This window comes from Canis lupus, chromosome 8 (genome assembly GCF_011100685.1).
Source record: "Canis lupus familiaris isolate Mischka breed German Shepherd chromosome 8, alternate assembly UU_Cfam_GSD_1.0, whole genome shotgun sequence".
Classification (NCBI taxonomy): domain Eukaryota; kingdom Metazoa; phylum Chordata; class Mammalia; order Carnivora; family Canidae; genus Canis; species Canis lupus.
Genome location: NC_049229.1, coordinates 2,270,223 through 2,294,067, shown reverse-complemented (window position 1 = coordinate 2,294,067; position 23,845 = coordinate 2,270,223). Strand labels below are relative to the sequence as shown.

Here is a 23,845-nt window from a genome sequence, read left to right as displayed (position 1 = left end):
GGACTGGACATTCACAACAAGGATGAGCAAGAGACCACTTCATTGTTATGTGATTTTACCTTGAAATTGCTGACACCCTGACTGAGGAACTCTTGTCATCAAACTATTGTTAATGTCACAAATGAACAGCTGGGTGGGCAGTGTTACTTTGGTTCCTATGCTATACCTGTTTATATGATTTTTGCATCAACCAGATACTGAGAGACAAACAACCACAGACTGTGCTGGAACCAGAGTGGATCAGTCAGGGAGGCTCAGCGTCCACGCCCCTGCTCTGCTCAGAGTTTGCACCCAGCTCCCCCTGCAGTCCCAGTCACCGTGTCTCTCAGGGCACAGTAGTACACAGCTGAGTCTGACATTTGCACTGAGCTTTTCTTCAAGTGGAAGGATCTGGATGATCTGTCATTGGTGGCTTCGAGACCTTTGTTACTTCCCTTCTCCTTGTCTCTTGATGCTTTCAGGAGGAGTTGTGGACCTTCTCTCAGATACTGGACATACCAGAAAAGGGCAAGGTACCCTGATGCTGAATAATTACAGTTCACAGTCAGGAAAGCCTCTTCTGAAAGGGTCACCTGGCCTTCCATCTGGGTCACTAAGTCTCCGTGGGTTTGTCCTAGGAAAAAAGGAAAGAGATCTGTGTCACCTTGGGCATGAAGCTCTTGGATAAAATTAGTTAAAGGTTTTGCTGACACAATGGAAGAAAAGAATCCAAATTTTAAGAGACATTGCACTTACCAAGCACTAAGAGTAGGACAATCATGAAACCTGGAGAACACTTCATCTCTGGAGTGACACCCAAATAATCTTCTTTATTCGTAACGTGAGGAAACGCTGGAGTGAGAGAGAAATGATCAGTGGAAGCCCTCCATTCACACAGGAAATGAGTTTGTGCTAGGAAGCTGTACCCCCTGGTGGACAGGGCCTGAAATGGGGACACGTTGGCTAGAGACCCTAAACATGGAAAGAGACACTATCCAACTCTAGATTCCGTTATAAAACACAATCCCTCAGCAGAAGCAACATTAATACATCTTGACTATGTCAATTTACAAAATATCAAGTAGTCGGTGTCAGTCAATATGTTTTTTTAATTTTTTTAAAGGTTTACTTATTTATTTATTCATGATAGACAGAGAGAGAGAGAGAGAGAGGCAGAGACACAGGCAGAGGGAGAAGCAGGCTCCATGCCGGGAGCCCGACGTGGGACTCAATCCCGGGTCCCCAGGATCATCACGCCCTGGGCCAAAGGCAGGCGCCAAACCTCTGAGCCACCCAGGGATCCCCTCAATATGTTTTTAATATAGGTCACATCTTCCAAATGCTATAAGGAAACGTGGTTTCTTAACTTTCTAACTTTTCTTAACCCCTTTATGTATCTCCTGCATCCTAGTAGAAATGCACAGCAAAAACACAAATCATTTGATGTATTCAATGAAATTTTTTAAATTTTTCATAAAAATAATGTTTAAGATGCTTAGGTATGTCAATATCGAAAACAAAAATTTCCAACTAAGGTCCTTATGTAAGTACCTCTTTAAAAACATAAAGAGAAAGGGGAACCTGGTGGATCTGTGTAAAAGTGTCTGCCTTTGGCTCAGGTCATGATCCCAGGATCCTAGGATCAGTCCCGCATCAAGCTTCTCACAGGAAACCAGCTTCTCCCTCTGCTTATGTCTTTGCCCCTCTTTGCCTCTCATGAATAAATAAAATCTTTTAAAAAGCCCATAAAGACAAAACCATGGAAAAAGTAAAATAGACCATCATAGTTGAAGAAAATTTGGCACTAAATTCTGTAAAGAATCACTAGGAGTGATTGATTTGATGATCCATGAAACCAAGCTATGTAAGCCAAGATAGCTGCCTGGTGCAGCCAAATGATCTCTGATGACCAGTTGCTACAATCCACCAGAGATAACACATCACACTGGGGATGCAACATTAAACTAACACTAGTGGGGAGACTTTCCTAGGATGGCAGACAGTGAGGCTATTCATGCCTTCTGGGACTCAACAAAACCCAAAAATCTGGAAACATGGATAATGGTCCAGAATACTGTCCCAAGGAAACATTTGAGTGTCTCCAAAGGGATCTTCCACAAAGCTATTCCCTCCATGACCTATGAGTATGGACTGATACGAGTATTTTCTTTTCTACATGGATTGAACCACTCTCCTGTCAGAAAACTACAACAATCACAAGATTTAACTATCAACTGGATTCTGTGTTTACTGCCTATGCAATTTTAGTTAGTCCCGAGATAGCAGAGCAAATTTCTCTGGGACAGTTAGGTAAGGTTAGCCCTCACACAGAAATTTCATTTCTCCTATTACACCCCAATCCTCTGGAAAAGTAGAAACAATGAATGCACTATTACACTGAAATGAATAATTATAGCAGTTACCCTTCAACTACTGTGGCCTACTACCACCTTAGCCTTTGTGGCCTGTGTGTTTCCCTCACAAAGTCTGAGGCTGTCGCACTATGTACTGCTCACTGTGGCCCACATAACTCAGAATGTGCCACATCATATGTATTCCAATCTTCGCATATTGAACTAAGTAAGTAAACTCTTGACACTCTTCCTTTCGTCCTAGGCACAGATTGCCTCTGCCCATTCATTTAACCACCTTTACTTGACCTAAACCTTTGGTACTCTGAACAACCTCAGGAAAAGATTGCCATTGAGACTTGCAAATTGACCTTATATCTACATTTTATTACCAGTTAGGTAGATAAAGTACCAGAAATGGATCCATGGTTACATCAACTTTCTGACATCTTACATCCTTCATTGACCAGAATTGAAAAAGTTTCTCATATTAGAGATCCTAAACTGAAGTCCTCCAGAAATTCAGCAGAAATGGGCATTCCACAGGTGAGAGCACATGCAATATCCTAGAAAGAAACATGTAATTGCATGAAGCAGACAGTCCCACCCAAGGCCATTAAAAGAGAACTAATCTAGGTGTTTGGTACCACTGGTTGCAATATTTTTCTTTGCACTCTTTTGAGGTTATTTTTATCTTTTAGAAATGTTTTCCCACTCTAATGGTAAGATGTTAGATATTTCTGATTACTCTGAATTACTCACTAATAAAATAACTTGCATGGGTATGGCCTTTTATTGACACAATACTCACCCTAGTGCTATAGCTCAGCTCTGCACAGACATTGCCAGTGCAACAACGTTGAATGATTATTAGATATGCTATTTCATATCAACTCCTGCAGAAGCCAGATAATCACCATACCCTAATTGGTAGTGATTAGAGTGAATCTTCATCAATTAAACTACCCTTAAAATGTCAGAAGGTATCTATTGATAACAATTTAGGGTGATATCTGTGCAACAAAGCTTGTGTACAGAACATACTCAGCTTGATTATATGAGTTGATCCGAACTTCAACACCACCTCTGCATTACCAAATGCCGAATATATTTTGTAAAACTTGATTTATATCAAGTATCTCAAGGAATTTAAACACTTGAATAGTGAGACATTCCTATGAAAATAACTTCCAATCATCAGGGGTAGGAAACACTGAGAGGGGTGACAGGGATCATGCATGTGCCCTGTGGCATGTGGTTCCTCCAACCAAGACACGTAGTTCTCATAACTCTATGTGTTGTAGGCTTCCACCAAGATGACATTCTTAAAAACACAAAAAGAAGAATAGACCAATGTTTGGTTGGGAATATGGAAGCACGCATGTAAAGGCAAAGGAAAGGAACATAGGAGTTTTGGAGAGCGATGAAACTGGTCTGTAGATGATACTCAGATGGTTATAGGACCTATAAAATGTATTAAAATTCAAAAATCACAGCACTGTACACCAAAAAGAGTCAATTTTCCATATAATTATTTTTAAATTAAAAATTTAGGGGCATCAAGATGACTCAATTGGATAAGCTTCTGCCTTTGGCATGGGTCATATCATGAGGTCTCTGATCCAGCCCTGCATCAGCTCCCTACTCAGTGGGGAGTGTGCTTCTCCCTCTGCACCTCCAGCTGCTCCTGCTCTCTCTCTCCAAAAATAAATAAAATTTTCAAAAAGAAAGAAAAAGAAAGAAAGAAAGAAAGAAAGAAAGAAAGAAAGAAAGAAAGAAAGAAAGAAACCACGTTCAATTAAGGTATTTAAAATTAATTAATTAATTTAATAAAAAATTTTGACACTGAGATCAAAATACCAAAATAGGAATTTTCTACCATCTCTGTCTGCACCCCAAAAAAACCCACTCTTTTTCAGAATTATATGCTAAACTGACATAGTGCCTATGAAAAAGCCCAGCTGAGAAAAACAGTACGCTGTGGAACAAAACACATCTAAATTGGACAGATTGACGAAGGCACGAAGAGCAGTTTCACTTTACCCTCATCAGCCCTGCCCATTAGCACAGCTGTCCACCAAGAGAAACTTTCAAGCCTGTGATTTCCCATGGAGGGAAAAGAGAACATGTGAGTGAGCACCTGGTTGCCCCAGCTCTGGAGGATGCTACCAAAGAGAACACTCTTTCCAGCCCCATCCAGAACACTGAGGCTGACTGCTCACCTGGGGGGGGGCACCTAGGGGGGCAGCACCCCGGGCTTCTGGAGGACAGTAAACCAACATGGACCCTACAAACCATGGCATGGCCTCCATGAGGAATCTGCCCACAAGCCACTGGAGATGGTCTGCCTGTAGACCCACACAAATGATCCATGGACACACACAACACGCAGTCACTCACCCATTCTTCACACACCCTATAGCCTGTCACCAGCACACACAGGAAGACAACAGTGAGCTTTTAGAAGTGGCTAGTGAGCGCTTCCAGAAAGCAGCCTCACTCCGTCAGACTGGGAGAAATCACACAAATTCAGTCACACCATCCTAGAGAAAGCAAACAAAAGGGAGACTGTCATCATCCAATTTGGCTTCAGAGGATCAAGAGAAGGCCTTAAAGTTTGTACTACATTGTCCTGAGGCAGGAGGAAACAAATGCACCAACCATGGTGAAGGTTTCAAGCCAGAATGTGTCTGGATCTGAGCCAGTACTCACTGCACACTCTGGAAAAAGTACTTTCATTCTTTCACTGAACGAATTCTCACCTACATATTTAAAATATTCAGTACTGAAATAACTGCATCCTCTCTTAATTCTAACTTAAGAAATTAAACCAATAATATAGAGGCATGATTCCCTCTGACTCCACTATCAAGCTTGGAGGAAATGGACCAATCAAGAGTCGCCTTGCTTCTACTGCACAGGAGCTCGTGGTATAAGGAGGGAAAGAATCCAGCCTATTGAGGTTTGGGGCTACAGTACTAACCTCCTTTGTTTAGGTGTTTTCCACCAATTTTAATGTGTGGACTTTCCAAGTAAAAGCAAGTCAGTTAGCAAATAATTCACAACAATAACTCAGCTAAGAGGTATCACTCTCCATGCAAATGCTAACAATATCCATCATTAGTTCAGAAAAGTTCGAGGGACCTTGAAAGGAGCCTACTCTTGAGCAGGGGTGGGAGAATGAGGCAATTAAATATCTACACCACTTCTTTCATACCTTTAACTTCTCTACAACATCAGAGAAATAACTTTTTTTAAAAAAAGAAGGTTGTGATTAGTAATATTTAATTCAGTCAAACATGAACAAGTGGCAGAGAGGTTTAGTATGTCATCCCTACATGAGCCATTAGTCCAAATGCCTCTGTGCAATCTACTAATAATAGTAAAGTGGCTGATACATGCATATAAAAGTTTTCCCATACAACTCAGAAAGAAAGGTTTTCATTATAATGAAAACAAAAAATTCCTAAATCGAGAATAAATTGAATTATCTTCAAACAAGCAGAGTATCATTAAGAGAGACATAAAAAGAAAATAAGAGACATCAAAATAGAAACAATATGTTCTAGGGGATCCCAGGGTGGGGTGGTTCCGTGGTTTAGTACTTGCGTTCGGTCTAGGGTGTGATCCTGGAGCCCAGGATCCAGTCCCACATCAGGCTCCCTGCATGGAGCCTATTTCTCCCTCTGCCTGTCTCTCTCTCTCTCTTTTTCTCTCCCTCTATAATGAATAAATAAATAAAATCTTTTAAAAAAACAAAGAAGCCGTATGTTCTAAAACAAATAATCACATATACACTTTAAGGACTTTTATTTTTCCTCGATAAATTTGTAAACTGACATCAATCATGAAGCTTAAATTAAAATTAAGTAGAAGAATTCTCTCTTCCTTCTTTCTTTAACATCTACTAATAATCAGTTATGTGGAAAAGTTTCTCCTAGGTACTGCAAATATAGCAGTGATTGAAATACAAAATTCTTTCTCCAAAATACTATGAGAGAGTTATTATGAATAGATACTTAAAGAATTTTGTAAACAAGAATAAGTGTCTGAGTTTTATCTGAGGCTCACATTGTCAAATCACTCCCTATCTTAATTTCCCTCAAACACACAAACAGTACATATCATCCCTGGCCTATAAGGTAAAATCAGAGACACAATTTCTGAAAAGAAAGTGACCAAAGTACATAGAGATGCTGTCAACTTTTGACCCAAATACAGAGGAACAAAATTAATACGAAACTGTACTTCATTCAAATAACTCACAGAGCAATTTTAAAGTACAGGTTAAATGAAAAATAAAAAATAAAAAAGCAGACATTTGAGGGAAAGAACTGATGAAGTGGGGAATGCTCAAATCAAAACACATAAAGCCAAAAAATCATGAATCTAATTCTAATGAGTATTTGTAGGGACTAAAAGGAATGTTAGCATTATTATTAGATAACAGATTTATCGCTTTCACATATCCACTGTCCATATTTCTTTCTTTGACACATAATGTTTTAGAATCATAAAAAAATTGTAAACGCTATTTTTGAAACACAATAGTTAGTTACTAGGACCTAGGAGTTATTCATAGGAGAGGAGTCTGAATAGCAAAGGTAAAGTCATCTTAAAACCTAAATTTCAAAAGAAAGCATTTCTAAATCATTTCAAGAATCCATTAAACAATAGTCATCCAACAAAATGCTCTAACCCTGTCTGGGTCATCTCCATCCTAATATCTTAAAACCTAATATGTTTTTAACGTCTAACACAAGTTTCCACATGCAGACAAACAATAGGACAAATGCTGTACTTGATGGTCTGTGCCAAAGGACAGGGGCTGCCCCAGTCACAGGGTTGAGTGGAGGCAGCAGGTGCCTCGGAAGCACAGTGTGCTCGCTGCACAGAAGTACACAGCTGAGTCTTCAGGCTGGGTGGCTGCGATGTGCAGGAGAGGTGTTGGGCCCCATCCTATTCAAGAAAACAGTGAGTCTTTGGTCTTCTTTTTCGGCCATAGAGGAACGAATGTCTATCATGAGCTGGGGACCTTCCCAAATTCTTGCTTATACCAAGGGAAGTAGTCTGAGCCACTGTCTGAATAACTCCAGTTGATGGCAGAGGTGTTTCCATCCTGGACACTCAGGTGAAGGATGCGGCTCCACATTCTCTCCTTGGCTGACCCCTATGCAGAAAGAAAAGGTCAGAACAAAGAGAGCAGATTCCAGGTTATTATGCTTCCGAATGCTCTTTTTCTACCCTAAATGGAGAAAACCTGAGTAAAACCAGTCTTGACTTCTGAAGAATATCCCCTAATATAATCTGTTTCCCATAAACGCTCAACTCACAGTTCATCTACAGCCACCAGAACATGATCAAAGCTCCCATGGATGTCTTCATGCCTCCTCCCAGTTATGATCAGCGTCAGCATTGCAGCCTCATAATCATACCCTATATAGCCCTTTCAGATGGGCTGTTTTTACTGAGTAAAATGCATATGAGGTTCCCCTATCTCTTCATGGTTTCATACCGCCTGTCTTTTTAGCATCAACCATATTCCATTTTTTAAATGTACCGCTATTTATTTATTCATTCACCTATTGAAGAACATGCTGCTTGCTTCCAAATTTTGGTAAAATAAAACTACTATAAAACTCCTGTGTACAAGTCTGTGTACATATAAATTTTCAACCTCTTTGGATAAATAAAAGGAAGGCCACTGCTGATTCATATGTTAAGAGTTTGTTTAGGGGATGCCTGGGTGGCTCAGGGATTAAGCATCTGCCCTTGGCCCAGGGCACGATCCTGGAGTCCCGGGATCGAGTCCCTCATCGGGCTCCCTGCATGGAGCCGGCTTCTTTCTCTGCCTGTGTCTCTGCCTCTCTCTCCCTCAGTGTGTCTCTCATGAATAAATAAATAAATAAAATGTTTTTTTAAAAAAAAAGACTGTGTTTAGTTGTGTAAGAAACTGCCAAATACCTTTATTGAAATGTCCATGTATACACTTTCCTTTGTAGTAATTTCCCAACAAACTTTACTACACCCCTTGCTGCATACCAAAGCCCCAGAGAGTCCAAAGCAGGCACAGGCACAGCAGGTGGTCCTGCCAACAGCTCACTTCACACACAGCCTGCTGTGACCCAGAACCTGAGCCTGCACGTGTTCCTGCCTGTGTCCTGCTGCCCTATGTATAGCTTCTGCTCAGGCACCTATTCCTCCCACTTCTGGGACTCACTCATTAAAGACAAGTACGAAGATAAAATCATTAGGAATTGCAACACATTCTTAGGATTTCACAGCATTCAATGAAGGGCAGGGGTCCTTGGGAGAGTTGCGGGCTCTGTGACTGTCAGGTCACATATTCGAGAAGCTACCTCTGCTCCCAGCTACTGCGAGTCTGTCCAGCTAACTCCATCTGATTTTTCACGGTCCCAGTCCTTCCTACCAATGTTCTGCATGAACATAAAAACCGGCACAGGCTGGAATTCAATTTCTGCTGTAATTGGACCACATGATAGGTTCAACTTTGAGTTTGGTCTCAGAAGTCTTTGTCTCTGGCTACAACAGAGAAGAGATTCCTCTGCACAGTCTTGGAAGCTTTCTGCTCCCTTTCCCAACCTGGGAATGATGTTACAAAATCATGAGTAATAGATTCATTCAAAACGTGAGGAAGAGCAATGTATTTTCATGGAACAGAATGAAAATCTCCACAAGCTCTTCTCCACAAGGTGCTCTTTAAAAATGCCTTAAAAGGATATACCGTGGTCAGTGATATATGTCCACACATTATATAAATTGATCAGTAGAAGTCATTTAGACTTGTGCTTCTATAGGGCATTCAATAACAGGTACTCAGAGGATAAGCTCTCCTGTCACCTCAGATTATTAACTTAGGAATAATATGAGCTCAACCAAGTCACTTACAGTCTAAAATCTTCCCTTTGTACCTGTATAAAATGAACTACTTCTTTACCAGGGATTATATTACTGAAACAGAAAATATATGTAGTGGGATAAGTAGAATTCCTGGACTTCAATAAAAATACATAATTCTATTTCTATTCCCAAGACTGAAAAAGCTAACAAAGACTTAAAAGAACATTGTACACATTCTCTTCACATTTCCTTGAACACGGACCACCTACAGGCTAAGAAACAATCTCGGTATTTCTATCTGTTGATGGGTATCATTTTTTTAAGCCTGTTCTATTTCTATTATTTTACAGGTACTTTAGGGGTAGTGCCAGAGATCTATTTATCAGGGCATTGGATGTGCGCCTCTCTATCATTTGCTTCAAGCTCCTTCATAGAGGTTTTTACCTACAAATAATTTTTCTGGAAAGAAAAAGGGCAAGGAAAGTAAGTGAAACAACAGCACTGATGCACCTAATATTAGGAGGAAAAAAGTATTGTAAGAGAAAGCTGAAATTGTAAAACTGCACAGGCTGCTGTGGGGGCAAATGCCCTCCCCAGGGAAGTGCTGGTGCTGCAGGCCCAGCGGCAGTTTGGGGGCAGGCTGCAGATCACCAGGGAGCACTGTGCCTCCACCGCACACAGGTAGGTGGCTGAGTCTTCCAGCTGAGAGGCCGCAACGTGGAGGGTGCTGAACAGTTCCTTAGCATTCAGTGTGCAGTTTAGCCTCCCGCTCTGCTTCATCCCTGAAGCTATGTAAAACAGCCTGGTGAGGCTTCCGCCCCCGGGATTCTGTCGGAACCACTGCACACTGTTCACTGCGCTAGAGTAATTGCACTTGAGGATAGAGCTGGCTCCCTCCTGCAGGCTCAGGGCTGAAGGGCTCTGCTCCACCTTCATCCCTGTCACTACTGCTAGAAAGAGAAAAACAAACACAAATGATATCACTGGAGAGCACTGATGCAGCTTTCAATCTCTAAACATCCCAAGAAACACCACTGAGCATATAGGACCCTCTAGCTCAGTGTCAGCTCCCTGGACCACTCCCCAGGCCCCATTCGGGATCGCCTCACTCACAGCAAACATGGACCCACAGGAGCCCCAGCAGAGCGTCCCAGTGTCTCTTCATGATTCCTTGTCTAGTCAATGAGGTGCCTTCACCCCTACTCTACAGAGTGTAGAATCCGGGTCCAGCGAAACTGTTCTTACACTCAATCTGTTCCACTAGAATCACGGGGCACCAATCACACCTCAGTCCCATCATTCACAAAACTCGAGACTCCTCCCACAGGGCCCCGGTGATACTGCACAGTAATGTCTTCAAAATTGCACTTGCCGGGGATCCCTGGGTGGCGCAGCGGTTTGGCGCCTGCCTTTGGCCCAGGGCGCGATCCTGGAGACCCGGGATCGAATCCCACGTCGGGCTCCCGGTGCATGGAGCCTGCTTCTCCCTCTGCCTATGTCTCTGCCTCTCTCTCTCTCTCTGTGATTATCATAAATTAAAAAAAAAAATTGCACTTGCCAACACTGCCGAGGGAGAGGGGCAATATTTCCAGTATAGAAAGATATGAGTTCTTTTTCTTTTCATAAACACTTTACGTAAGAAATGTATGGGTTAGTGTGTGAGGAAAGGTGGATGATATTTCTAGAAGTATCAGCGTCTCTGGGTTATGCAGAACCTTGATAAATCATAGGGAAGAGTGACTCCATTCCCAAAATTGCATCATTGGACAGACAATGTGAGAATTCAGTTATATAATAATAGTTGATCGTGGTGAACCATCTGATAGTTTGCATTGGGTATTGCAGAAATACCTACAATTTCCTGATATCAAGATAGTTCTAGAAACCAATAGAGACATTTCCCATCTGCATAGATAATGATTCCAAACAGAATTTGGTCAGTGAAAAATAAGATGTCTGCATAACGTCCTCTCTAATTTAATTTCCAGCTCTCTTAGTCTCCTGTGCAACTGGTGGACACCTGCTCACTTACACAGCTGAGTCTGGCCAAGTCACACATGGCCGGTCAAAGTCAACATTGTCCTCTACCTTTCCTTCTATTTCTGTTCCTTACTTTTTCCTCTCTTCTTCTTCTCTACATTCTTGTTCTCTCCACTCTCAGCATGGATGTACGAAGAGGGAGGATATCTGCGGTATTGAAAAAATTTCAATGGCAGTAATTTTCGGGGATTTTATTCATAACAATTGGCAGCTTGTAAACCATGTTTTCTATTGAGCTTCCATGGTGACATCACAATGCCCAGAAAAATCCTACCCTGTTCTGAGAATAATTACTTGGATATAGGGTCATGGCCTCGACATGTCTGAAGTTGAAATGGCAGAGCTGAAAACATGAGATGAACTGACACAGATTCCCTGCCCCACCCCCACCCCCACCCGCATTCTGCCACCTTTGCTATCCATAATGGACTGGCTCACTTGACTTCTGTTCTCTCCTTAACTAACATTCAACCCTGACCATCAGAAAGTCTTGATGTCTTGTACGGCCCGCAGTGCCCCCTAGAGGACTCAAACAGTCAGCAAAGACACCTCAGACCAGGCAATCAGCAGACACAGAGCCCCTGCCCCATTCATTCCAAGCTTCCTGATGAAGGAAACGCAGATGGTCAGAGAAGAAGATAACTGCTTAGATTGAATGGGGATTAAAAGTGAACCAAATCTCACTTTTATGTCTTCCTCTATTCATGTTTTTTGCCCATTTCATGATTGGATTGTTTGTTTCTTTGGTGTTGAGTTTAATAAGTTCTTTATAGATCTTGGAAACTAGCCCTCTATCTGATACGTCATTGGCAAATATCTTCTCCCATTCTGTAGGTTGTCTTTGAGTTTTGTTGACTGTATCCTTTGCTGTGCAAAAGCTCCTTGTCTTGATGAAGTCCCAATAGTTCATTTTTGCTTTTGTTTCTTTTGCCTTCGTGGATGTATCTTGCAAGAAGTTACTATAGCCGAGTTCAAAAAGGGTGTTGCCTGTGTTCTCCTCTAGGATTTTGATGGAATCTTGTTTCACATTTAGATCTTTCATCCATTTTGAGTTTATCTTTATGTATGGTGCAAGAGAGTGGTCTAGTTTCATTCTTCTGACTGTGGATGTCCAATTTTCCCAACACCATTGATTGAAGAGACTGTCTTTTTTCCAGTGGATAGTCTTTTCTCTTTTGTCGAATATTAGTTGACCATAAAGTTGAGGGTCCATTTCTGGATTCTCTATTCTGTTCCATTGATCTATGTGTCTGTTTTTGTGCCAGTACCACACTGTCTTGATGACCACAGCTTTGTAGTACAACCTGAAATCTGGCATTGTGATGCTCCCAGCTATGGTGTTCTTTTTTAAAATTCCCCTGGCTATTCAGGGTCTTTTCTGATTCCACACAAATCTTAAAATAATTTGTTCTAACTCTCTGAAGAAAGTCCGTGGTATTTTGATAGGGATTGCATTAAACGTGTCAATTGCCCTGGGTAACATTGACATTTTCACAATATTAATTCTGCCAATCCATGAGCATGGAATATTTTTCCATCTCTTTGTGTTTTCCTCAATTTCTTTCAGAAGTGTTCTGTAGTTTTTAGGGTGTAGATCCTTTACTTCTTTGGTTAGGTTTATTCCTAGGTATCTTATGCTTTTGGGTGCAATTGTAAATGGGATTGACTCCTTAATTTCTCTTTCTTCAGTCTCATTGTTAGTGTCTATAAATGCCACTGACTTCTGGGCATTGATTTTGTATCCTGCCACACTGAGAAATCTCACAGAGGAAGACATAGACATGGCCAACATGCACATGAGAATATGCTCCGCGTCACTTGCCATCAGGGAAATACAAATCAAAACCACAATGAGATACCACCTCACACCAGTGAGAATGGGGCAAATTAACAAGGCAGGAAACCACAAATGTTGGAGAGGATGCAGAGAAAAGGGAACCCTCTTGCACTGTTGGTGGGAATGTGAACTGGTGCAGCCACTCTGGAAAACTGTGTGGAGGTTCCTCAAAGAGTTAAAAATAGACCTGCCCTACAATCCAGCAATTGCACTGCTGGGGATTTACCCCAAAGTTACAGATGGAATGAAACGCCGGGACACATGCACCCCGATGTTTCTAGCAGCAATGTCCACAAAAGCCAAACTGTGGAAGGAGCCTCGGTGACCATTGAAAGATGAATGAATAAAGAAGATGTGATCTATGTATACAATGGAATAGTACTCAGCCGTTAGAAACGACAAATACCCAGCATTTGCTTCGACATGAATGGAACTGGAAGGTATTCTGCTGAGTGAAATAAATAAGTCAATCGGAGGACAAACATTGTATGATCTCATTCATTTGGGGAATATAAATAATAGTGAAAGGGAATAAAGGGAAAGGAAAAAAATAAGTGGGAAATATCAGTAAGGGAGACAGAACAGAGAAAACTCCTAACTCTGGGAAACGAACTAGGGGTTATGGAAGGGGAGGAGGGCAGGGGGTGGGATTGACTGGGTGGCGGGTACTTAGGGTGCACTTGACGGGATGAGCACTGGGTGTTATTATGTATGTTGGCAAATTGAACACCAATAAAAAATAAACTTATTATTAAATAAATAAATAAATAAATAAACACCAATAAAAATAAATTTATTATTTAAAAAAATTTTTAAAAAGTGAACCAAATCTTACTTTTAAAATAGAATTGTACAGAAACTGATATCGGAAACTAATTTAGTAAATCTCATCTTGCACTATTTGATTTCCTTACCTTGGTTCAAAAGAAATCCATAAATATTACTGAGCATTTAGTTTCAACACTGTAATTTCCTAGAGGTTCAGAACATATAAAATTGTAATGGAATATTGTTCAACCATATAAAATAATGGAATCTTGCCATTTGTCACAATGTGGTTGGTGGTAGAGAGTATAATGCTGAAATAAGTCAGTCAGAGAAAGACAAAGAACATGTGATTTACTCATGTGGAATTTAAGAAACAAACCAAACAAGCAAAGGGAAAATATAAGACAGAAGTGAATCAAGAAACACTCTTTATTAAACAGAACAAACTATGGTTACCAGATGGAGAGATCTGAGGAATGGGTTAAATAGGTGAGAGGATGAAGGAGTGCCCTTGTCCTAATGAGCACCAGGTAGGGTTAGGTTTAGGATTAGGAGTAGGGGTAGGGGTAGGGTGGGGGTAGGCTTAGGGGTAGGGGTAGATGTAGGGTTAGGGTTAGAGGTATGGGTACTGGTATAGTAGAGGTAGGGTAGAGGTAGCATTAGGAATATGGTTAGGGTTAGTGGTAGGGGTAGGGTTAGAGGTAGGGGTAAAGGTGCAGTTAGGTGTAGTAGTAGTGTTTGGGGTAGCATTAGTGTAAGGTTAGGGTTAGGAGTTGGAGTAGGAGTATGGTTACGGGTAGTGGTAGGGATAGGTGTAGAGTTAGGGGTAGAAATAGAAGTAGGAGTATGGGTGGGGGTGGGGTGGTGATAGGGTTAGAGTCAGGGGTAAGAGTAGATGTAGTGGTAGGGGTAGGAGTAGAGGTAGGGGTAGGGGTAATAGCGGTAAGAGTAGGGGTAGGGGTAGAGCTAAGTGTAGGAGTTGGGGTAAGGATAAGAGTAGAAATAGGGATAGGAATAGGCTTAGTAGGGGTAGGGTTAGGAGTATAGGTAGGGGTAGGGGAAGGGGTAGCAATAGAAGTAGGATTAGGGGTAGGGGTAGAGTTAGGGTTAAGGGTAGGGGAGGGGGTGGGGTAATGTTAGGGTTAGGGTTAAGGATAAGGTTAGAAGTAGGGTAAGTTGTTAATATGGTTGATAATGATCCATCAAGAGTCAAGGCTATGAAGAAGGGTGATGGTAGTGGTGGGGAGATGAAGATGATAGTAGTGGAAGAAGTCTTTGTGTCTGTTAGTGAATGGATATAAAAGATGTATATGTGTGTATAAATGGAATATTACTCGTCCTTAAAGAATGAGATCTTGCCATTTGCAACACCATCAATAGACCTAGAGGGTATTGTACTAAGTGAAATAAGTCAGAGAAAAACAAATACTATATGATTTCATTTATGTGTGGAATCTAAAAAATCAAATCAAATAAATGAACAAACAAAAGCAGAAGCAGACCTATAAATAACAGACAGATGGTTGCCAGAGGGGTGTGGGGAGCAGAGGGATAGAAAAAAATGGGTGAAGGGGCATGGGAGACATAGGCTTCCAGTTCTGGAATAAATCAATAATGGGAATAAAAGGTATAACATAGGGAATACTAGTATTGTGATAATGTTGTATCGTGACAGGTGGTAGCTACACTTGTGGTGGCATAACATAAGTGTAGAGGTGTTCAATCACTATGTTGTACACCTGAAACTAATATAATACAGTGTGTTAACTCTACTAAAAAAATAGTATAGTGTTGGTGAAGACGATAACAAGGACACGATTCCTTTGTGACAGTTCCTTGTCACAAAGGTCTACCCAACATGACAATTGGCTTCATCAAAGCCAGCAAGAGAGAGAGCTGATAGAGAACATCAGCTAGCAAGATGAAAATTACGATCTTCTAAAACTTACTTGTGAAAGTGACACCTAATCACTTTTACTACATTCTTTGAGTTAGAAGCAAGTTACAGGTTGCTAGGCTAGTCCATATTCCAGGGGAGAGAGATTCACAAAGGCATGAACACCAGGAAGAAACTGATGATGTCTGATCATTTGGGGGGCAGTTTAGAGTCTGCCCACTGCACTAACCCTCTGGCCAGATTCGGTGGCATGAGAGATCCCAGGATAAATCAGCAAAGAAACAGCATATGCAACTTAAAGAATTGTGAGGAAAAACAATGTCATTGAAGCCACTGAATTTGTTTTACAATGAAAGCATACTGAAGCCATTCAATTTCATATAAAAAATGGCATCCTGCTTTAACAAAAACCTAAAACATGTGGCACTGACTTTGATACTAAGAAGCAAACAGAGACTATAAAAATAGCTTTGGAAAACTGCTGGTGGAGGCTGAAAATTCCTTAAGAAAGCTGGAAGGAGAACAATGTTTCTTATGTGGTCCTGGAGTAATTGGAAAACACTTGCCTGTGGTGGGTAGAAAATAATGAACTTGTAGGTAGAGCTAAGGTGATTTCAGGCAGTATGCAGAATGTATCAATTGGCTCTTTATTTCTAATTTGTGGAATAAACTGAAGAGGAACTGCTCAGTTTGCAAATAGACTTTAGAGGAAATATAAGGTAACCAGGATTTTCTGGTGTGGAAAATAAAACTTTTTTTCTCATCTTCAGTTTCTTCAACCAGAAAAATTCCCTCTGAGTAAATTAAAACCTGGGTGGAAATTAAATACAGGGTACAACCACCAAAATGTGGTCTCAGGGTCAAGATCAAAAAAGGACATGGTAGACAAATCCAAATGCAAACTCCTGACACTGCACCCTTGGCCAAGTTAGTAAATCTAAAGTAATACACATTCCAAGTAAAATAGCAGGGAGCCCTCAAGTATTAAAGAATGCAATGAGGGTGTTTTCCATCCTATTCCTGATTTTTATTCACCAATTCATAGAGTTTGTGTAGTTTTATTAGGTAAATACTTCCACTATGGCCAATTTTAATCCATCAGTCTTTTAACAATGGTCTCTCAAAATTCCTGAGTATGTAACAATTAGGTCTTCTGAATCAATACTGTCTGAAACAAACATAACACTACAGCTCTTGGTTTTCTGCCATATTGAACTTCCTTCAGTATAAATTTGGTCCCTTGGTTGGAGGCAATGTTATGTGAACTTCTCCCAACAATGACATTGTGATATTGCAGGCAGAGAAGGCAAATCCTTACTAAGAATCTGTAACAGTCATAACCATGGAATTGGAGTTCTCTCTCACACATAAGCCAGTTTACCAACAGACCCGTGAATCAATCTGGTGGTACTAATATACTATATTGCCCAGAGCTATTGGCAGCCTCAGAGAATGCTAGAATGACCACTTTAAGGAGAAGCTAGGACACCAATGAGGATTGCCCTTTGAGTCTTAGGGGTGGTGTTTTTCAAGATATGATAAATATTTTGAACTTGGTTCAAAACCGTATGTGGCTATATCCACAAAAGGGAGGGTACATTTTTTCTGGGAACCAAGGAGTGAACACAAGAAGTGACCCTTTTTCCTAATAATTCTACTTGGACAATTTGTGCTTCCCGTCTTCCAAACTTCAGACTCTGATGGATTAGAAATCCTAGAAGGAAGATTTCTACCGGGAGACACAGTGTGGGTTCAACTAAGTCTAAAGCTATAGCTGGGGATCCCTGGGTGGCGCAGCGGTTTAGCGCCTGCCTTTGGCCCAGGGCGCGATCCTGGAGACCCGGGATCGAATCCCACGTCGGGCTCCCAGTGCATGGAGTCTGCTTCTCCCTCTGCCTGTGTCTCTGCCTCTCTCTCTCTCTCTCTCTCTCTCTCTCTCTCTCTCTCTCTGTGACTATCATAAATAAATAAAAATTTAAAAAAAACTTTAAAAATTAAAAAATAAATAAATAAATAAAGCTATAGCTGCTGCCTTATCACTTGGGATTCCTTACACCAGTATACTTGTAGACAAATAAAGGAGTTACCTAACCTGGGGAAGTGAAGCAATTGGACCTGCTTATCATGAATAATAGAGATGCTACCCTAGATAGATAAATAGATGATAGATAGATAGATAGATGATAGATAGATAGATAGATAGATAGATGATAGATTAGATAGATCAGATAGATAGAAGCCAGGAGGAGTTTGTCTGGAACTCAGGGAATTTATTTGTGTGGTAACTTTTGATGATTTCCTTCATGTTAATAATTGCAAATGGGTAACTTCAGAACCATGACTTGACAAAGATATGGTGACTAGATGCTCAGATCCATCCAGCACAAAAGTCTAGGTTACCAGGAATGCAGCCTATACCCATTGAAATTCTGGCAGAGGGTGAAGGGGTTCTAGAAGTGGTGGTGGAAGAGTGAGATAATGAATATCAAAGACCCAGACTCAGGACCAAATGACCAACTGCAGCTTGTCCCATGAACTTTCCTGTTGTGTTGTTTGTTTATTTATTCATAACTATGGGCATCATCCTAAAGAGCAGCTGTTTTAAGGGTAAGCTTACTGTGGGTCACAAGTGGATCTGAGAGGTCAAGGGATAGACCATAGCAGATGCTGTTGGTGCCCCACCCATATTCCTCTTTCAGATTGCATCACTTCAATGAGGCAGCTGACTTCAAATTTCCAATATCTGTCTTTTTTCCAGAAGACTTTATCCAAAACCATGTGAAGCTACTCTTCCTGTTTGCAGCACAGCCTGGGAGTCCAAAAAATTAATATCCCCTAGAAGCAGCTCTCCATTGATGATATGCCCCCCATTCTAGTGGAATAGCACTAAGACACATGTTCCTCATCATTTAACAGAGGTTCCCTACAAGGTTAAGCTCTAGTTTTCTAGAATTGGATGTCTCAATAATGACCTTTTTTTTTTTTTTTGGACCATTTATTCCCTGTCTCTTTTTCTTACTCCCCTATCAATGTTTCAGTCACCTACCAGAGAAACAACTTGCATTTTTAATCCTTACATCAAGATCTGCTTCTGGGGGAAAGCTAAACCAAGACAAATGTATACAGTGGATATGGGGAAAAATAAGCAGATTCTAAAACTATTTTGAAAGTTGAGTCACTAACACTTGCAGATGGATTGAATACAGCAATGAAAGAAAGAGAGAAACAGGGTTTCAGGTCTAGTTTCCTGACATAAGCAAACGTGTAGAAAGTGGTGTCATTTACTAATATGGGGGGAGGGGCTAATAAGAGGTATAGAAAATCAAGAGTTTCATTTTGTTGACATTACATTTAGATTTCTATTAAACAACAAAGCAAAGATTTCAATTGCCACCAAGATGGAAAGTCAGAGTTACAACCTTGGGAAAAATTGTGACTTTGGGAAAATATAACTGGTTGCAAGAAGTTGGATGTTACCCTATAACTTTCTATGAACTTGAAATGTGGTTGGAGCAATGTTTGTCATTTCCTTCTGCCATGTGAACCAGTAATGTGCCAGTCAGCTGCTGCCCTACTAACCTGGTTCCCAGAATGAGGACACATGGAACAGTGCCCCAACCCTCAAAAGAGGTACTCCATGAGTGAGAAGTTTCTCTATTGTTATAAGCCATTAAGAATGTAGGATATTGTTACCACAGCAGAGACTGAATTATCCTGATTGGTACAGAAATCCTTCCTTAATTGCAAAAAGGAGTAAGAAGGAAATGAGGGACATAATTTAAGGTAGTTTTGGGATCTGATGTTGAAAAAATAAATAATTTTACATGTACTGGTACCTCAGAAGGAAAAACAGTATAAGCACTATTTCCTTTCCCCAAAAACAACTGCTAGAAAATGCTGTCTAGTACTGTTTGTCCAGCTCGCTTAGCAGGAATGTGACCTTTACCTGGATTGACATCCCAGAGTGTATGCAATCAAATGTAAAAAATCCATTATTGTGTCAATTCTCATTTGGTTGTTTAACAGAGAATGCAGGTCACACACAAACCCCTGAACCATTGTGCTGTAATTTCCTTATATACTAGATGTTTTGCTCTAGTTTACTGTCTACTTTTGGTTTGTTTCTGTTCACATTAAAGTCTTCATTTCTGCTGATAGGCAGGTGGAGACAGGTAGGGAATGAAGGTCTCCAGGCAGATTCTCCAGGCACATCCGTTCACAACTAATTGAGAACCAGTTGTATTTCTCCAAGTACGTAAATGGGTGATTGCCTAGTAAGGGTGAGTACCCATAGCCACCCTCCCCTTCAGACTAATCTTGCTGCAGCTGCTTGCTGAAGTTTAAAATTCATTTACTGGGGATCCCTGGGTGGCGCAGCGGTTTGGCGCCTGCCTTTGGCCCAGGGCGCGATCCTGGAGACCCGGGATCGAATCCCACGTCGGGCTCCCGGTGCATGGAGCCTGCTTCTCCCTCTGCCTGTGTCTCTGTGCCTCTCTCTCTCTCTCTCTGTGACTATCATAAATAAATTTAAAAAAATTAAAAAAATAAATAAATAAAATAAAATTCATTTACTGGAGACACAACCTGCTTTTCCCAGGCTGGAGAAAAGGTTTCAATTGCAAATATCCATTGGAGGGAGAGGAGGAATGTGTGGAGAAAGAAGGTATATAACTCAGGTGTAACCAGGAAAACAACTCCCTTTATGCTTTTACAACAGCCAAATGGTTGCATAAGAGGTGTAAATCCAGAGATTAGTGAGAGCAGAAAGTCACTGGTTCTGCTAGCTGATTGAACTAAAGGAAGAGGCAGAGTTTGTGAAGCCTAGGGACCAACATCACCTCTGTGAAATTCAAACCATAGGGCCACATTTGCTGGGACTGGAGCCATAGAGCAAACTAACCACTGCCAGAGAGACTGCCTAGGGCAGACAGGAAGAGGAAGAAACACCTTACTTCTCCCATCCGCCAATCTATAACATTGGCTAAACCAGTTGGAAGTTAAAATGGAAGTCTGGAGAAAGCAGCTTGCAGTTGTCAAACCTCTTGCAATACAGAGCAGAACAGAGAAAAAGCAAAATATGAATTGATGCTAAAACAGACACCGGACTGATACAAGAAGGTATGGCAGATAGGATTTGGGGTCGGTGTCTAAATACAGTTCCTTCCTTGACAGCTATGCATATGCCATCCCCATCACACTACCTCCTGACTTCCCTTCCCTAACATTGACCTAGCTGTGGGGTCTGAAGAGGTTAATAGATCCTATTGTATGATCCATATTTCCTGCCCATAGTGATTGGGCAAATGAATGACATCTGACCAAGCTGAGGCACTCAGACATCACGAGAATTTTCCATACTGAAGCTAATGGAGAAGGGTCGGCTCTGGTTGTAGAGCTGTAAGCATGGATGTCTGTGTGTACCCCTTGTCCTTGACCTCTGATGTGTGAAGAAAGTGATGTTAGTAGGACAGAACATAGCCAAGTTGATGTGGAGAGGGAAGCAAAGATAAAGAGAAGAGAGAGAGAAAGAAAGAAAGAAAGAAAGAAAGAAAGAAAGAAAGAAAGAAAGAAAGAAAGAAAGAAAGAAAGAAAGAAAGAAAGAAAGGTTCTGAAAGAGTAGAAAAACATTCCAGTGGATTTAGGAATCATTAAGGAGAACTACCTCTGCTCTACTCTACTTCTCCTCATGCTATATAACATGGCTGCTTAAGCCAACAGATTTTCCTTCTGACTTAATGTATTAGATTTCCATCCCTTATAACTAAAACAGAGATGTTCTGAGCAAGGAAAAAAAACCCCAGATTGACATCATGCTAAAACTTTTGCTAAGGAAAAAGAAAAGGTGAGAGGGGAAGGAAGTACAGGTGACCTCGCTGAACACGACATGGGCATCAGCAAACTGGTGGATGGGATATTGATGTACAGATGCATGATTTTACCAAGAATGTCCTGTTTACTCACAGATATAGATAACTAATCAGATAAGCTAAAGTCATGAGGTGGAGCTTTCGGGAAATTCTTTTAAAAAGAGGAAAGGCTGATTGATGACAGGCTTCTTTAGCCCTACACTCACCCATCACCCAGCCACACTCATACTCTCTTCCTTCTCCCTGCCACACCAACAAGTGGCTGCCATCTTAAAGTCGTGAATTTGAGGACCTTTCCCTAAAGATCAGCAGAGCTGACAGATGAAAGGAAACTAAGTCCTTAGTGACAGTGTGGGGTCACTGTACAGCCTGAAGCTGCTTACATCTTATTACCTGAAAGAAAAATGTTGTGGTTTTTTTTTCTTTTACTCTTTTGTGTTACTTAAGCCACCATTTTCAAGTTCTAACTATTCGGAGCTGATAAGAATCCCTAAATTAATAAGAATCCATCTCTGCCTTCTTATTAGAGGCCTTTTTCCCAAATGAAAATCTTGAGTTTCAGCTTCTCTATGAGACCTTAGGAGGGGTGCCTGGCTGGCACAGTCCAAATTCTTGTTACTCTTGATCTCAGGCTTGTGAATTTGAGCACCATGTTGGGTGTAAAGATTACTTAAATAAATAAGTAAAAACAAAACAAAAAGAACCTTAGGAGGAGGCATCAGTGCCCATGCCTTCTTTATGGCCAGGGTGAACCCAGGATATGTGAAAATCCTGATCCTACTGTGGGTCACAGGCCAGAGCCAGGAGCTGGCAAGGGGCACTTGACCAGAGAAGCTGGTGGTTGGGGACTGCAGGATCTGAAGCCTGGGGAGGTGAGACACACAGATGCCTCTTCGGTTCTCCAAAGTCTGAAAGCATCAAGAGGTACCCAACACAGTGTCACTTGTTCACCTATAGCCCCAAAGCCTGCCCCTTCCTCACATGAAGAAGAGCTCTTTGCTTCTCTAGTCCCAAACTAGCCAAGGGACTTACAAATGCGGGGGTTTCTTTGCATTGTCCATCTATGATCAGCTCTTCCTTCCTGTAATGGTTAATTTTATGTGTCAGCTTGACTGGTCCACAGGGTGCCCAGATATTTGGTTAAGCATTATTCTGGGTACATCTATGAGGGTGTTTCTGGATGAGACTAGCATTTGAATTGGTAGACTGAATAAAGCAGATTGCTGACTCCACCGGGGGTAGACTTCATCCAATCCACTGAAGGGCTGTGTACAATAAAGGGTTGAGTAAGAAAGAATTCTGATTTTCTACATGACTATCTTCAAGAGGGAATATCAGTCTTCTGCCTTCAGTCTTGGACTCTGACTGGAGTTTATACCACCTGTTCTGGTATTTAGGCCTTCAAAATCAGATTGGAACTAAACCATTGTCTTTCCTGGGTCTCCAGCTGATCTTGGACTTCTCAACCTCCATAATCACAGAAGTGAATTCCTTTTTTTTTTTTTTTAATTTTTTTAAACTTTTATTTATTTATGATAGGCACACAGTGAGAGAGAGAGAGAGACAGAGACACAGGCAGAGGGAGAAGCAGGCTCCATGCACCGGGAGCCCGACGTGGGACTCGATCCCGGGTCTCCAGGACCGCGCCCTGGGCCAAAGGCAGGCGCCAAACCACTGCACCACCCAGGGATCCCAGAAGTGAATTCCTTATATTAATTTGTATATATAGAATGTCTCTATATCCTATTGATATATATGTCCTATTGACCAATAAACACTCCCAAGACAAAGGCCCCTATCAGAAGGAGAATGGCAGCTGTACTTTCAAGGCCAGCAGCAGAGAGGGTGCTAGTTTTCACCAAAACCCCAGCCTTTGATGAATCAGATTTCAAATCTGAATGAGGGCTGCAGGTCCTAGAACTAGGTGTATATATTTTCAGTCTCATAAGGATTCAGAACTTTTATGTTTAGGGAATTGGTAAAATAAAAATCCTTAGAAAACTACAGTCAGGTAACATTCATTCCCAGTGCAATGTCCCTTGATGGCTCTACTAGACACAGAACAGAGGGAGGGGATGCTACTAGAGGAAGTAGGGGACTGAAGACTGTCGTTTAAAGAGCAAGACCAGGGCAGCCCCGGTGGCTCAGCGGTTTGGTGCCGTCTTCAGCCCAGGGTGGGATCCTGGAGACCCAGGATCGAGTCCCATGTTGGGATCCCTGCATGGAGCCTGCTTCTCCCTCCCTC

General features: G+C 41.4%; 1 long non-coding RNA gene and 2 gene segments (V, D, J or C); all 3 read right to left on the bottom strand.

Annotated features, from left to right (window-relative positions):
* Positions 1-79: 79 nt before the first annotated feature.
* Positions 80-872, bottom strand: LOC119872979. The segment is given in 2 exon segments: positions 80-613; positions 736-872. Coding segments are annotated over 2 exon segments (381 nt in total).
* A 5,251-nt stretch (positions 873-6,123) lies between these two features.
* On the bottom strand, positions 6,124-7,914 carry LOC119872978. Its single transcript, XR_005362806.1, has 2 exons — positions 7,664-7,914; positions 6,124-7,500 (listed from the first exon to the last, which is right to left on the bottom strand). It is a non-coding gene; the product is annotated as an uncharacterized LOC119872978 (long non-coding RNA).
* Positions 7,915-8,209: 295 nt separating this feature from the next.
* LOC111097255 lies at positions 8,210-10,550 on the bottom strand. The segment is given in 2 exon segments: positions 8,210-10,138; positions 10,305-10,550. Coding segments are annotated over 2 exon segments (483 nt in total).
* Between the last annotated feature and the right edge of the window lie 13,295 nt (positions 10,551-23,845).